Source organism: Coenobita brevimanus, chromosome 23 (genome assembly GCF_032717465.1).
Source record: "Coenobita brevimanus isolate Jiangsu-jjx chromosome 23, ASM3271746v2, whole genome shotgun sequence".
Classification (NCBI taxonomy): Eukaryota; Metazoa; Arthropoda; class Malacostraca; order Decapoda; family Coenobitidae; genus Coenobita; species Coenobita brevimanus.
This window is the reverse complement of record NC_136976.1, coordinates 4,131,607-4,148,299: the sequence shown is the minus strand read 5'-3', so window position 1 is coordinate 4,148,299 and position 16,693 is coordinate 4,131,607. Positions and strand designations below refer to the sequence as shown.

Genomic DNA, 16,693 nt, shown 5'->3' with positions numbered 1-16,693 from the left:
CACCAACCCACTTGTTGACACATAGGGAACACGTATGGATTGGTTACACGGTTACCACCTAGAATTATAAATTATTTCCTGGCTTACAGAAAACCATTATGCTTGTCACTCAATGTAAAGCCACCTGAAAAGAAAAGAAGAGTAATAAAAAGTGACAGGAAAGAAGGAAGGAACAGAAAATGGGGAGGGCAGACACAGAAAGAGAATGATAAAGGTGAAGGAAGAAGCAGGCAGCACTACATCAAGTGAATGGATGTTGGTCGGCACCACTTACCACCAAATGTTACTGTAATTTTGCACATGCTGAGTATGGTCATATCAGAATTATTTATATAACACAGAAGAGGGGAGCAAGGTGTAATAAGCAAAATAAATTGGTTATGAAGATGTGTTAGGGAGCTTCCTTAACGAACTCAAAGACTGGTCTCATAAGCCAGAGACATGTACATCACTTAAAGAGTTATGCATTTCACTTAATATAGCATTCTGCCTACACAAATCCTATATACTCCGTTTACATTAACCTGGCCTTGATTTTCATCCCGTAGCTTATTTTGCATGGTTCAGCGGCAGAAGAAATTCATGCTTTACATCCTTTCTGTAGCACTTCTTTGTGACTAGCATCATATTCAACTGTTAACCTAATATTACACCTCAGCATTAAAGATGGAGAGGCTTTAGGGCAAGTTAGAGTAAATACAGTATGGTAGACAATAAGGTCTGTATCCTTGTCTGTTAAGGAAGCTCCGTAGCACCATGTCTTTACAGATTTATTTTTTGATTCGGCGGGTTATCATCCTTTTGTACATTATTTAGGCAGAGTATGGTGGTGTCTGATGGATTTATATAACACAGAATTGGAGAGTAAGGTGTAATAAGCAAAATGAATCCTTAGAAAAATATGTGAGGGAGCTGCCTTACCGTGAATACCGGCGTAAGTGATGCTGCTCCGTAAAATTCATCAAGCTTAACATCCTGATTATGGCAGTGTATCATTACCACAAACTCTCCATTAATTACTCTTGCACTCATCATTTCAACCTATTTTAGTATATAATTTCAGCATACACAGAGCGGTCCATATATAACACTCCTCTTGCACTCCACTTGACAGTTTCTGGTATGCTGTGGGTGTGGGTCAAGTGGCATTATTATCTACCCTGCATCATTTCCTTTCTACCACTACTACTATATCCACACCCACACCAGCAGACTGAGCCATTCCCAGGGTGCACAGGGTACTGCCAGTTGAGTTTCAAATGCAGTGCTACTTACAAACCATCCTATACAGAATAATATTGACCTTGCTTTGTTCTCTCTTACATAACATGGCTTCCTTCACCTGCCGTCCACTATTACTTGCGTTGGTAGGGGTAAAATTTGTGCATCGTATTATCAGGCAAGTTTATTTAGTTAGCAAAGATACTCTATTAGTTAAATGGATGAACATAATCTCTGACGATGATGATGATGATGATGATGGTGATGGAAATAATCTCTAACAATGATGATGATTCTGTGGTGACTACTTAACTACCAGGCTTGATTAGATTTAACCGAAATGAATGGGAATTATTCTGAAACAGTAATTATGATCATAATTCACTTTCACTGCAGGAATAAAACCAAATGTCAAAACTAAGGTATACAGCATTACCTATAGTATAAAAAATAAATAAATAAAAAAATAAACCATGGAGTTAAGTGCTCACTCTTTCAAACTTATGATCGAGTTAAGTGCTCAATCTTTCAAACTTATGATGTACAGTATTTTATAACTTTTTACTTAATATCTCCTTGTATGATTATATTCAACACAGGAAGGCTCTATACAAGTGGCTATATCTAACTCCTCCAGTCCAAAACGCTTCTCCTCCACCGAACATAATCGTATGGAGGCAGCAAGAGCAACTGGAGTGAAGGGGTTAGGCAGGCCACACTCTGCAAGGCTTACAAGGCTCCTAAGCATATTATACTTCCATATTCTTGTCAGGAAAGGAAGCTCGCTAGCACCCCTTCCTTAGCAATTTATTTTTGGATATGACTGGTCAATATCCCTTTGACGGTTGGTGGGGGCGCTCACCATCCACTCACTCAATATTGTGCTGCTCTCGGGTGACTGCTCTTTCCTCTCTTCCTTCCTTCCTCTCCTGTCTTTCTATCCTTTTCCTTCTGTCTACAGGTAACTCTACACTGAGTGACAAGCCAAATGGTTTCCTGTACACCAGGAAACCATTTACTATGCTGGATGGTAACCATATAACCAAACTATGGCGCCTACAGGTTTAGTGGGTAATTAAGGCGCTTCAGCCAGATTGAGCCTTGGCAGGTTTATATCCCTGACCGGCATTACGTGTAACGCCACTCAGGGATGAATGAGGCCGGTCACTCTCATCTTAAATGTCAAGACCAACTTGCCTAGCCACTGGCTCCTATGCTCCTTACGTGGCAACACGGGATTATATGATGTATGTATGTAAGTGTAATATGCAAAACTAAACCACTTACAAAGAGGTGCTAGGAAGCCTGCTTAGTGACGAGAATGTGACCCAAGGTTTTCAGTGTTTATATAGTACTTTGAGTCAGACAGGCTTGTACTATACACTACACTTATTATATTAATTTAATATAATTTCACATTACCACCATTCCAAGTGAATAGTAATACTGGTACAATAATTGCAATTCAGTTTGAATTATCAATGCAAGTATAATCCATTAAGAATTATTCAGTATACTATGCAACCTATGTGCTGAAGCATTCCAAGGTTAATTAAAGTGTGTTCGTTCTAGCCTGACAAACATCCCAAACCTCTTTCAGCTTAGCTCAGGCCAAGTGTTGTCAGACTGGAGACATGATATGACTAGTAACCAAAGACATACGTATCGCATTACCAAGGCTCATTGAATTTCACCCAACCACGACTTAGTATTCAAGTTGTGGGAGTGGCCCAGTTCCACCAGGTGAACACAAACAGACTATAGTAACCAAGGAGACTCATTCCTACCTCATCCCAGAACAAGTCTCCCCAATATTTCACCTACTCCTCCTCATTTTCCTCCCCAGGCCTACTCCTTGAATTCCATTATGTACGTCTTACCTTATTCTTGTTACTTCCAAATGATTTTATTGAACTTCTGAGAGACTTTATGAACAGGAGGAGTTGTACGTAATCATTCCACAACCCCTTCAGTACAAGAAGTCTCCATAAGTTCAATATACAGCAAAACAAATAAAAACTACAACACCAGATTCAACACACTTATGCTGAGAGGGGCTTGGTTTGTTTTGCATCCCATAAACACACACACACACACACACACACACACACACACACACACACACACACACACATTGGTATATACAGTACTGTGATGGGGAAAAGGAGACAAACATGCCCTAAGTGTGAATTAATACAGTGGAATGGAGGGCCTACTTCTGCCCCACACTGTATCTCTAGGCTCCCCCATCACAAACTACACCTCTCTCTCTCTCTCTCTCTCTCCCCTTCATTACATGCAACCTTCCTTCATGCACTCTTCCACCTCACCCTTACATATCAACCTCAGTCTTCCTCTTCTTATTCTCCCTATAGATAATAAAAATAATCACAACATTTTGATTAATATTAGCTTATAAATGCAAGCTGTTATTTATTCATTTACTCTCTCTCTCTCTCTCTCTCTCTCATAAGTGCAACAGTCTTTCCTCTTCTTTTTAATATATACAAAAAACAGTCAGGCATAACTACCCACTACACATCTAAACTACCAATTACAGTACCATCAGTGTTAAAAGCAAGGCACATCCCACAACAAACTACCTTCCTTCTTACACTAACTAATCTCTTCTCTCAACCTCATGCTTGGTCTACCACTTCTTCCCTACACCTCAACAGCATCCCAAGACAAACAATTCTACCTCATGCACGACTCGACCTTATCTCTCCTCATCATTCTTCGAGTACCACTTCCCACACCCTCTCCACTACATTCTCTGACTACCACTTCCTACAACATACTTCCCAACCTACTCCCTGCACCTCATTCTCATCTACCATCCCTTTCTGGCTTCACCACACCACGTCACCCTCCCTCACGTCACCTCAAGCAACCGCCTTGGCCTGGTGTTGGTCTGGGCCCTTGAGTACGAGCCAGGCAGTGTCCACTTTGCCCCTAGTGTTAAGTGTTGACCCCTCGGCTAATGCTCGCTCCAGACACCCCAGCCTTGTTCGTACTGACTTCTTGTTGTATCGCATGTACGGCACCTGCATGTGTACATGGCAGAAAGGAATTAGTACATTTGCAAGGGAGATACATACATGTACATACATATATAAATAACAAACCTCCATCCATACATATGCTACATATATACATTAAATATCTGTGTGCATACATGGAGAGAAGGATGTTGTATCACAAGTATGGCACTTGGATGTGCACATGGCAGAAAAGTATTAATATGTACACACGGAAGATACCGGTATATACATCCGTACAATGAAGTTATTAATGCAAATATATGGAAGGAAAGTTTTAACTAATTCAGCCGATGAGACCATTATTACAGCAACTTCTGCTATCAAACAATTTTCACTCAATTTCAGGTGACATCAGGTGGTGAAAGGGTTAACTGAGCTAGTTCCTAACCCCATCATTACCAACGGTCTTTCCAAAGCTTAACAAAATCGTCTGGAGGTAGCCAGATTAAACTATCTCTTCAATATGAGTGGTCTATCCTAATCTCTCTCATCTTCTGTATCACGTTAAAATATTTACTGTCCCATCAGGAACGTAGAAATCTGGGGTTAAGTTACTCAATCCTGACACATATGGAAAGGATGATCAGTTGCTTTCCCTTAGTGACATTTACATGGCCAATAAACCTCAAACATTCCTTGGTTTAAACCCTTAAACGGGTCAGATCCGGCTGGAGTAGCAAAAAACTAAACTAAAATAGCATACATAAAAAATAATAATAAAAAAAAGGCAAAGATCACTCAACTCACCACAGACACAGAATACCCCAATTTACTGAGCTGTCGGCGCTTCATATGGACGTTGCCTCTCAACTCCTCACTGTTGCGGATGAATGAGTTCCGCCCCGCCACGATGACTGCATTCCATCGCAGCTCGGCAATGGGGGAGGGGAGGGGGCGCTTAAGGGACGTGGGGGGTAGGTGGAGGTACTCATCAGGTAGCTCCATCACCTCACCCTCACTATTGGTGCAGAATACGATGTCTGCAACGTACAGATTTTTATGTTACTATCTCTTCCTCATATTTATCTTATATCTCCCATTCCTACTTTATTAACTTTCTCTCTCTCTGCATACTTCCTTCATCTGACCCACACTACTGGAATGCATGAGATGTACCATAATCTTTACCTCTCTATGTAGGCTATATCTTACTCTATAGTCAATCTCACTTCAACTTTATTACTGTATATGGGTCTCTCTCTCTCTCTCTCATTCTCTCTTTTTACCCTCACTGCTGGTGCAATGTACAATGTCTGCACAGTATGGGAGTTTGTTGTAACTCTTACCACTTAGTATATATTATTCTCAGTAACCTATCTCACTCCTATTTTACTCTCTCTCTTTCTCTTAATGGTTAAATGATTATCTCAAAAGTTATTGGTACTGGAACTTTTAACACTAAGTGAACTCCGAATACTTATATAGCGACAACTGAATACAATCATAGGAAGTGTGCCCCACCCATCAAGGTTAAGTTATGACACATGAGATTACGATGGCACAGTGAACATACCCGGCATCTGTACGTGAGGCAGGACGTGTGTGATGGTAAGGAAGTGTGCCCCACCCATCATGGCACCCAGCTTGTCCTGAACGTCCAATAAAAGCCGCTCCTGGTGTGTCAGATTCTTGGCCGAACTGTTGGGTAGCTTGCCGAGGTATTCCTGTACACATAAATACAGTAACAGTAAGTACAAAATACAGTATGTGTTAACCTCCCCCCTTTTTCTTAACCTTTTTTTTTTGCAATGAAGTCCAAGTTCTTGTTACATGCTGCCCCCTCTTTATGTATTTATTTTTTTTTATTTTTTTTTTTTTTATTTTTTTTTTTTTTTGGCATACAGTACTTTTCTTTTTGTAAATAGATCATAGTGCTCATTGCATGCTGCTTTTTTTTTCTTCTTCTTATTTCATCAAAGTCCTCATTATCCACTTCCCTTTTTATAAACTTTTTTTCTGCAATAAGTTCACAATAAAAATTATAATATGATTCTCTATTAATGATCTACTGCTACCTATAAAACTCATTTGCTACCGGTAGTTACTCCCAACTTAAAGAACTGATTTATGGAAAAAAGATGTGATGTTCTGGAAGACACCCCTGATGTATAACATGGATTTACTGTACTAGTTCTTTTTGTCATTTACTAACTGTGGAAATACTATTATCAACCTGAAAAAGGAAAACAGAAAGTGCAAGGATACTAGAAACTATTAAAAGGTTTTACTGCAATGTGAACAGAGAAAGTGATGCATTTGGACCTAGGCTTTAAAAACTGATTCAGAGAGTATACAGTATATACAGAGAAATATTACTACTGATTACATCATGAATAAATTGATGGAGTGAGGGCATTTACAGTACAAGAGTCAACTAAAGCTTGAGTGTCAGGCAAAATTATGATTACTGGTAGCTAATGAACTACCAGTAGCTATTTACAATGGCTGAGAAAGACAACGCAATAGGGAAATGATAGCATGTCTTAAGTCTGTCTTGCCAGGTGTTCTCTCCCATATTTTGAGAAATCATTAGCACTAATGAGGAAATGGTAGCTAAGCATAAGGAATTTACCTTAGTCAACTGAGCCCGTGTGTCAGGGTCCAAACGATACCCTGGGTAAGTAGGTGGTCCTTCCACTTCCAAAGTCCAATCCAGCTCATTAACCTCCCGCCCCATGGAGGCATAGTTCCTGTTCACTGCAAAATGGTGTACCGTACTTCAATACAGTATTCCAGCCAACCGTCCCTCACATACTTCCCAAATGTATTAGTCTAGTCTGTTCTTCATATTTCTCTCCTTTGTGTACTTCCCTAGTCTTTAAGTCTTGACCTTCCAATCCTCATTCTGCCATTAACACTCACCCTCCTGTGCCTCTCTCTGCTATATAAAACCAGGAGTTGTCAGCTGAAATACAAAGTAAAGTTGTACCTAACCTTGAGATGATTAGCAGCACTGTGGTACAAGTGATAACACTCATGGTTCTACATTCATTTTGTGTTCGATAAAATTCTGTTATCAGCTGCAACAGAATACTATCGCAAGGTTAACGAAAGTCAAAGCTTGAACTTTTATGCTCATATGGTTAAGCTAAAAGTTTTAACACAGATCTCAAATGTCTTTTTCACAACAGCTTCCAGCAACCAATGTGGAGGAATTCGGTGATTTTGATAACTGGTAAAGCCTTGTGCAATAAGAAACCATCAGCTGAGCCACAGCCAACCCAAGAGTTGAGGCATCACTCAGACTGTTCTATACAGTAGTGAATCATGAGGAACTTAAAACAGATAATACGATTAATCCACATGTATCAGTAATTTGATAATGAAACAATTTTATGGAAAAAAAAAAAATGAATGATATAACAAAGAGTTTAAGTTAGGTTCTGCAGCCTTGAACATGTTAACAACAGAGGGACTAATTCTGTTGATGATATTCCCACTCATAACCTCTCTTTAAATTTTCCTGTCTCATACTTCACCCATCTTCTCGTGAGACAAAGTTAGAATAATACCAGTAATGATGATGATGACAATGATAATGATGACGATGATGACAATGAGATTTATGAAGATAATGATGATGATATTGGTGTACTATTGGGCATAGCCTACTCACAGTTCAGTAGGTTCAGCATGGAGGGCTGTAGTGCTGCTGAAATGAGATCTTGTGGAAAGAGACCCATGGATGTCAGGTACACAACACACGACACAAAACACTTGGGGTAGTGATTTATCTCCATTATCCTCTCTGGCTTCCTCAACTCCTCCGCCACCAGACTGAAGATATCTGGCCGACTCAGAGGCACAAAGTTGTATAGCATCAGCGCAAAGGTTATCCTCTCAAGGTCCTTCAGGCGGATGGTTTCTATGTCCTCTGCAAACCGTGCTGCGATGACATTCATGACCTGTGGGTGAAACACTAACAGGTCATTCCCCAGCAGAGCAACCTGAAGCAAGCACATATTGTTCAAACGACCCAACTGTGGTAACAACGAGTCCAGGAGTCCATGCAGCAGCTTCCATCGCTCCACTGGCACACTCTTACGCAGCAATTTCAAGATGGCGCACAGGGACGCATCAGACACGCACTCCAGGTTCTCCTTAGTCTTGGCAACCATCATCTCCACTAGCTTCTCACTCTTTAGGAATGTCTGTGTCTTAAAGAACCCCATGGCAATCACGCCAAGCTCCTCCACTGATATGTGCTCCAATACGTGGATGAGTCGCTTCTCGATGTCCTTCTGGATTATAAAAGGCTCCAATTTCCTACTCAAGTTGGCATAAAACAGGAACTGGACTAACTGTGATGGTCCCATTGAGGTTACCTGTTTCCCCAGTATTCTGGTCATGTGCACATTGTACATTGAGATCCGTGACAGTCTCAGGGCAAACCAGTGATCGGCGACGAGGAACATCCGTGACATGTCCCATCGACGGATGCGGTCAGTACATGCCTGATCCAGGGAGTTCCACAAAGCTACAAAGTTTGGGGTGGTTGTGGCATCAGTTGGTGGCCACAGGGACAGTGCTGACAGGACCTTAATAAGCTGGTTATCACTCAGTTCCTTAAGCCTCGCCGCCAGTGCCGCACATAACCCCGAGTATTGGGCATCCTCCAGATCCATTGGATGGTATCGACATTGCTGTGACATGGCGATGAACCCATTGGCCACCTCTTCGGCACTACACTTCCCCCAGTCCACGTTCATGTGTTGAGGTGCCTGGTGGTGGTACCCTGAATAAGTGGTCTCGTCTTTGGTCACTGTTGTGGCGTGGTAAGCTGGAAGGGACCGCAGGACTGCATGTGCATGTTCATTTTCACTGTCGGTGAACTCCTTGACGAAGAGTACAGTGCCAGATTGCAGTGAGCGCGTGACCACCTTATTAAACGACCCCCTTGCATTGTGGGATATCCTCTGCGTCCACGGGAGGCGGTCATTGCCAGGGAAGGTGTTGTGGTGGTGCGTCTGTGTGTGATGGTGAGTGGCAAAGTTCTGGGCATTGTAAGCCTTTACTCCCTGCTGGATGATCTCACCACGGCTGCTGACCAGGCCACGACCCAGAGCCTGTACACTGGGCCACAACCGCTGGGCACACATCCTGCTGGGTCTATCCTACACCAACAACAATGCTAATCACACTTTCCTTAGGATGCTTCGTCTGAAAATGAAAGGAAAAATAATAAGTTGTGGTGCTACAGGATCAATATTCTTTCCTGGGAAAGTATTTGAAAAAATAAATAAATACTCTCAAGGATTTAAACTCCTATGGCAGCACAACCAATCACTGGACACACACACACACACACACACACACACACACACACCACACCAAAGACTTTTAAGGAAACTGTACCATCAAGGAGGAATTCGAGGCAAACTGTATTGTTGGATGCAAGATTTTCTCATAAGAAGAGAAATGAAAACAGTACTAGGGGGGAAATTATTCATCATGGAGAGAAGTGACAAGTGGAGTACCTCAGGGCTTAGTGCTGGCACCAATCATGTTTTTAGTGTATATAAATGATATAGACAGTAACACTGGAAATGAAAGCTATCTAAATATGTTTGCAGATGATGCAAAAATACAAAGGAGAATTACTAACACAGACTCTTCTAACAGACCTAAAGAAGTATTTCTTAGAAGTTGATTGGGAAAATGAGCTTAGAGGACAAGATTTAAATGCTGTATATAAAAAATTCTGCGAATTATATGAATAGGAGCCCAGAAGTACATCCCACAGCACAAAGAAGCAGATAAGAAAATACAGAAATGGTTCAATACAGACTGTAAAAAATCAAAAGAAAGAAGAGATTTGTTGTGGAATAGATACAGAAGACACAATAGTGAAAGGGCGTATAATAATTACAAACAGGCAAGAAACGATTATACAAGAATAAGGAGGGAAGCCCAAAAACAGTTTGAGGAGGATATAATAAATAAAAGTAGTGATCAACCAAAGCTGTTTTACAGCTATATCAGAAGCAAAACCAAAGTAAAAGATATATTACAATCCATTACGGACGAGGGAATCACTTATACACAAGAGAAAGATATTTGTGAAGCACTAAATAAGAATTTCCAATTAGTTTTTACAGAAGAAAAAAATTTTGAGAGGGACTATGTGGAACATGCATGTCCACACATACTACCAGATATACAAATAGCAGAAAAAGTACCGGTAATACAGGAGGAGTTAAGTAGATTAGACAGAGGAGAAGCAAGTGGTCCTGATGAAATTTCATGTTGGGTACTACGAGAATGTGCAAAGGAGTTAAGTAAACCATTATTTTTAATTTTCAAGAAATCCTTGAGTCAAGGTAAACTACCTGATATTTGGAAAAAAGCAAACATTGTCCCCTTATTGAAGAAAGGAAATAGACAAAATCCACTCAACTACCGACCAGTATCACTGACCAGTGTTGTAAGCAAGGTATTAGAAAAGCTTATAAGAAAAGCTTGGGTAAATCATCTAGAACAACACAGTATGATAACAGAAAGACAGTTTGGTTTCAGAAAAGGAAAATCATGTGTTACTAATCTGTTGAGCTACTATGACAGAGTAACAAACACAATACAGGAAAGGGAAGGATAGGTGGACAGTATCTATTTAGATTTCAAAAATGCTTTTGACACAGTACCACACCAAAGACTTTTATGGAAACTGTAACATCAAGGAGGAATTCGAGGCAAACTGTTTTGTTGGATGCAAGACTTTCTCATAAAAAGAGAAATGAGAACAGTACTAAGAGGAAACTACTCATCATGGAAAGAAGTGACTAGTGGAGTACCACAAGGTTCAGTGCTGGCACCAATCATGTTTTTAGTGTATATAAATGATATGAACAGTAACACTGGAAATGAGAGCTATCTGAATATGTTCACAGATGATGCAAAAATACAAAGGAGAATTACTAACACAGACTCTTGTAAAGAGCTACAAGAAGAATTAAATAAACTTCATGAATGGAGTAGTACATGGCAAATGGAATTCAATGTGGACAAGTGTCATGTAATCAAGTTTGGTAAAAGTGGAAAAAGACCTGATTGGGATTATAAGTTAGGAAATAAAACCCTATACACATCAGAAAGAGAGAAAGACCTAGGTGTGATTATCAATAACAGACTATCTCCGGCTGACCACATCAGCGAGAAGGTATGGAACATGTATACACTGCTTGCAAATATGAGAATAGCATTCACTTACACAAATGAAGACATGCTAAGAAGGATAATAACATCATTCATTAGACCATCCCTGGAATATGCATCAGTAGTCTAGAGTCCTCATCTCAAAAAGCACATAGACAAGATTGAAAAAGTTCAAAGGGCCGCTACAAGATGGATACCAAGCTTAAGGGACCTAAGCTACGAAGAAAGACTAAATAAACTGAATCTACCAACACTACAGGAGAGAAGCAAAAGAGGTGACATGATAATGCTATATAAGTGCATATCAGGGAAGGAAAAAATAGACATAAATGATTACTTAACATATGGAGAAGCATCAGCAAGAGGACACTGCAAAAAACTGCATAAGAAGAGAGGTGATAAAGACGTAAGGAAATTCAGTTTCCCAAACAGAGCAATTGATCATTGGAATGCACTACTGAATGAAATAGTGTGTGCCAAAACAATTCACAAATTTAAGGATATGTATGATAAATATGGTTTAAGACATGGGACAGTACGAGCTTGACTCATTCCTGTAAAGATACAATTAGGTAAGGTAAGAACACACACACACACACACACACACACACACACACACACACATTCCTGTAAAACTTGGTATAGCCTACATTAATAAAGAACTGTTATTACTGTACTGGTACTAATTTATCAGTTCCATAAATACAGTAATGTAGATGAAACAGACAAGCACATAAAAGATCATCAGACGTATAATAACACATGCATATACAGTACTTTACTCTGAATACTTAGTGGCCTTTACATACCATACTGAAGTGTACCAGGACCATTTCTGAGATTCTTTTCACAGAGATAACGGCAAACAGAGTATGGCTGGAGCACAGAACACCAAACCCATTACATAAAAACATAATATTGTGGACATTCACATAAATATTGACTCACCAACATAAATAGCTTTTATTGAAGAACTATCTACATTTCCTTCAGTAATAATCCCGGAACTGTATCCTCCAGTTCTATGTTCAGACCCAAAAGGTTAGGGTTGCCTGAAAACAGACCCTAATCATGGCTTCACAATAAGACATAATGGGGTCTATAGAATCCCACACCCCCAGAAGTAACATGGGGATCCTCTCTTTGGCCTGAGAGTAATGTGAATGCAGGAGGAGTGTAAGGGTCTGTGTTTGAATCCTGGCCAGCCTGCGTTTGAATTCCCGCCTGTGCAATGATGATTTCTGATGTTTCCTACAGCCTTTACAAAGCTGTATTAATGGGAATAACATAAACCAAACCTAACAAACCCCCCCCCAATAAAAAAATAAAAAAAATCTGGTAGCAGACCTTTTCTATTTGCCTAACTTACTGTATAATTCTTGTTATTATTCCAGTTTTCGACGATCTATCTATCTATTTTTTGCCAGATGCCTTAATCTCGTACAGGATGGCCACAAACAAATCATCTCCATGTCACCCAGTCCCCTGCCACTTCACTGTCCTGCTCCCAGCTCACACCCCTCTCTCTCATATACTGTACCTCTCCACTCCATCCCTCCATCTCATCCTTGGCCTACCCTTCCTTCGCTCACATACACTCTCCTCGTTAGTCTCTCACTCTCCATCCTCTTCACATGGCCAAACACCTCAATGTATTTCTCCTAACACTTTTTAGCACATTCACATCCACACCACAATGCTCCTTCACTCTGGACAGTCACACTCCTCAATTAGGCTAGTTAGTTCCCCACGTTTAATCAGTTACTAAGTTACATGAGTTAAGTTGGGGTGTTAAAAAAAAAAAAAAAAAAAAACTGCAAATTTTCCCAAATCGCCAGTGGAAATGCCCTAGGGTGGTATGGTAAGAATATGACAGTCCGCCAACACAGTTTTGACACCTCATCTTTGCTCGATACTCTTGTAGTTAATAATATATCATAATAAGCAACTGAACAGCGAAAAGTGTACCAACAGATCAAAAGTGCCTTAAGACTTGCAGAAGTGGTTTACCTTGCTCCGTAAACCCACGGTGATTTGCAGTTTTACCTTCTCTAGTGTCAGTTTTCCGTCCTCAGTTGTTTTTAATGGCACTCAGAAATGTATGTGTCAATATTAAATGTCACCTTACGCGTGTTCACATACAGGCAAAAATAAACACACCTCTCCTTCCAACAAGGTGGAGGACGACTGACGTCACGATACGGACGAACTTCGGCTGCTCAGATCATTTGTCCGATTTCTTGGAAGGCGTGTATTCGGTTTAAACAGCCTTTTTTCACCCTTCCTAGACAAGTTGATAATTTCTGTTATTGAGTTTCAAAGCCTATAATATACATAGATTTATATGCAGCACTATTATAATAGTAATTAGATTTTGCGAACTGAGAAATTCGGTAAATGGAAACGAACAAGTGTTTCATCATGTTTCAGGGTAAACGATCCTAGACTTCATATTGAAGTATTTATGCTGTTTCAAGGATTATGTGTTTAATGCTTTGTACAGAATTAGGGTTTTTCTGTTTAAATGTATAATAATATACAGAGCAGAAAAACTATATATAATAAAAAAAAAAAGTTGTACTGGTACAGTGTACAGTATATTCTCCATGTATATCGGAACTACAGTACACTGAAATCCTAGATTAATGGAAATTCCTTACAGGTCCGCAACTATAATAAATAGCTTTGCTGATGCAACTTCTCGTTAGCATGCGAGAGGCTCACATTCCTTTTGCAGTCGAGGGATAAGTGCCGATCATGGAAGGAGGGTGCGGAGGAGCTTCATTATAACCTTAAAACACCGCTTGTGATCCATCCGTCTGTCTATAGCCAGATGCCATAATTCTGTAAGGGATGATAGTTTGACTTGAGTTAGCTGTTTTACGCGTTGGGGCACTAACCCTCCGCCAACCTTAAAAGATACTGTAGTAGAGTTATTGAGGCTCTTGGTTGGTCTGAAACTGTTGCATCTGAAAAATACCACTTCAGTACGTGGTTATGATGTCCGTCCTGCAAATGACATCCATGGCAAGAAGAACAAGAGTCATGGGAAGTCTGCATGTTTTTCCCAGTCCTTCCCGCAAATGACAGCCATGGCGAGGAGAGTAAAAGACATGGGAAGCGTTTACACTCTTTGTTGTGCCACGTACTCAGAGCTCAACTTCTTGCTCTCTGAGTACGAGGGTCTGATTTGGGTTTAGAGCATGCAACCAGAGGAACAGGGCTCAAAAACACAGGCTAACCAATCTTACACGTATATTACACATAAAGAAATACAGTAGCTGGGCACAATACAATGTGATGGATTACACACGCTATGGAGATACAGGGATTGGAGTTTGTGACTAATGCTGATAGGGTAATTGCAGATGGCACCCAGATATGGGAGGAGTCCCGTCAGGTATGCAGTCTCTGAATGGGCGCAGGACCACTACCATACGCTGGATTGTCAGGTGAGGGCTGGGGGGCGGCGTAGAGGGAGGCTATTTGCTGGAGGAGCCTCCGTAGGTGCGTCGGCCCTCGGGGCTGGGGCTGAATAGGGCGAGTAGGTACGCTGTCTTGCTCCTACCCTTGGTGGAGGTCGGCTCGTCGGCTGGTCTGGGAAGGTCTCAGCCGGCAGTCCTGGAGGCGTCCCTCGGTGACTGGGGGCTGCGGTCTTGCCTTTGTCGCGAGTCCGACAGGGGCTGTCTGCGGCTTTTTCTCCAGGAGCCCGACACCAACTGGTGACGTAGGGGCGCTAGTTGTAGTAAGCGTATCCCCAGACTCACTGTAGGGCCGCTCCAGACCCTTTCCAGCAGCGACTCCACTGGAGAGCTGGCTCTGCCCCTTGGATTGTAGGGAGAGCAGGAGGGGCATCCCACTCGGCCTCTGGAGGAGTGAGGCGAGCAAGGGGCGTGACCCTTGATGGGTGCTGCAGGGTTAGCAGATGAGAGAAGCACAGTGGGCGTTCTCTCCCCGGCGGGCACGGTGGGCGTCTCCACGGTCCTGCTCCCAGCGGGGGCTGCAGGTGAGAGAAGCACGGTGGGCGTTCCCTCTGCGACGAGCATGGTGGGCATCGTCGTGGTCCTGCTTAGGGCTGTAAGTGAAAGGATCGAGCATCGTGGGCATCCTTTCCTCGACAAGCACGGTGGGCGTCATTGCGGTCCTACGTGGGGAGTCTGTTGGTATACAGATCTCACAATTCTGGTGATTGCTGGTCTAGGTAGAGGGTAATGCAGCAAGGTGACATACCTCCTGTGGATTCTGTTGAGCGGAAGAAGGGCGCGTGGTGGCTGGGGACGTATGCCCATCTGGCTTGGGCTCTTGTCACTCCTCTCTGTGGTCTCCCCTTGGGTTTTCACTCTTCTTTCCATGTCCTTCTAATAAAAATCTCACAAATTACGAGGGAAATTGAATGTTTGTGAATACAGGCCAAAAACAGCCTTCTTCTTTTATCGTATGACTTCCATGCAGAGAAGTCAAGTCTTATTTTAATACACACTCCAAAAAATAAATAATATGCAAAAGGCGAGGATCTAGTACCTTGCGTTTGAAAAACCTACTTGTATCGTAAGGTGAATAGTCATCAGAAAAGACCCCCCCCCCAAAAAAAAAAAAAAAGTTGCATGGCTTATGTCTCTCAGGAAAGAACAAGAATACAATATGACTTTAGCTTATAAAAAGTGAGTTAAAGAGATAAGAGGAAATGAGGTGTCCTGGCGAAGCTCGACCTCTTTCCCCATCCACCAGACCGTGTCCTACTCCTGGCACACCCCATTTCCCCTTCTCACCCCTTCCTCCCCTTTTCCCCCTTTTTCACTCCTTCCCCCTTTTTCATTCTTTCCCCCCCTTTCTGCCTTTTTTCACCCTTTCCCCCCTTTTCCCCACTTTTTTTCCCCCCACAACTCGCCCTTTTCCTCCCGCAACTCACCCATTTCCCCCACAACTCGCCCTTTTCCCTCCCACAATTTGCCCTTTTCCCCCTGCCACCTGGGATGGTTGTGGGGGTTTTAAGAGGGTTGTGGGAGTACTAAGGGAGTTTTGGGGGTACTAATGGGGTTGTGAGCGTACCAATGGGGTTGTGGGGCAAACTTTGGTTGTCTGGACCTTGCCATTCCTCACCCTGCCCTAGGGTGGGAAAGGTTTGGATGATAATATATATATATATATATATATATATATATATATATATATATATATATATATATATATATATACTGTATATGTTTACAGTACCGGTACTTGCCAAAACCTCAAGAGTTATAGAACGTCGCTCTAACCTGACATAGATCCTAAAC

The 16,693-nt window shown here is 41.6% G+C and overlaps 1 protein-coding gene across 1 annotated transcript; it reads right to left on the bottom strand.

Annotated features, from left to right (window-relative positions):
* Positions 1–473: 473 nt before the first annotated feature.
* On the bottom strand, positions 474–13,588 carry LOC145392931 (FAST kinase domain-containing protein 5, mitochondrial). Its single transcript, XM_080267215.1, has 6 exons — positions 13,428–13,588; positions 7,882–9,425; positions 6,838–6,962; positions 5,779–5,929; positions 5,013–5,245; positions 474–4,268 (listed from the first exon to the last, which is right to left on the bottom strand). The coding sequence occupies exons 2-6, from the start codon at positions 9,362–9,364 to the stop codon at positions 4,107–4,109; spliced, it is 2,154 nt and encodes a 717-aa protein (XP_080123341.1). The 5' UTR covers positions 9,365–9,425; positions 13,428–13,588; the 3' UTR covers positions 474–4,106.
* Between the last annotated feature and the right edge of the window lie 3,105 nt (positions 13,589–16,693).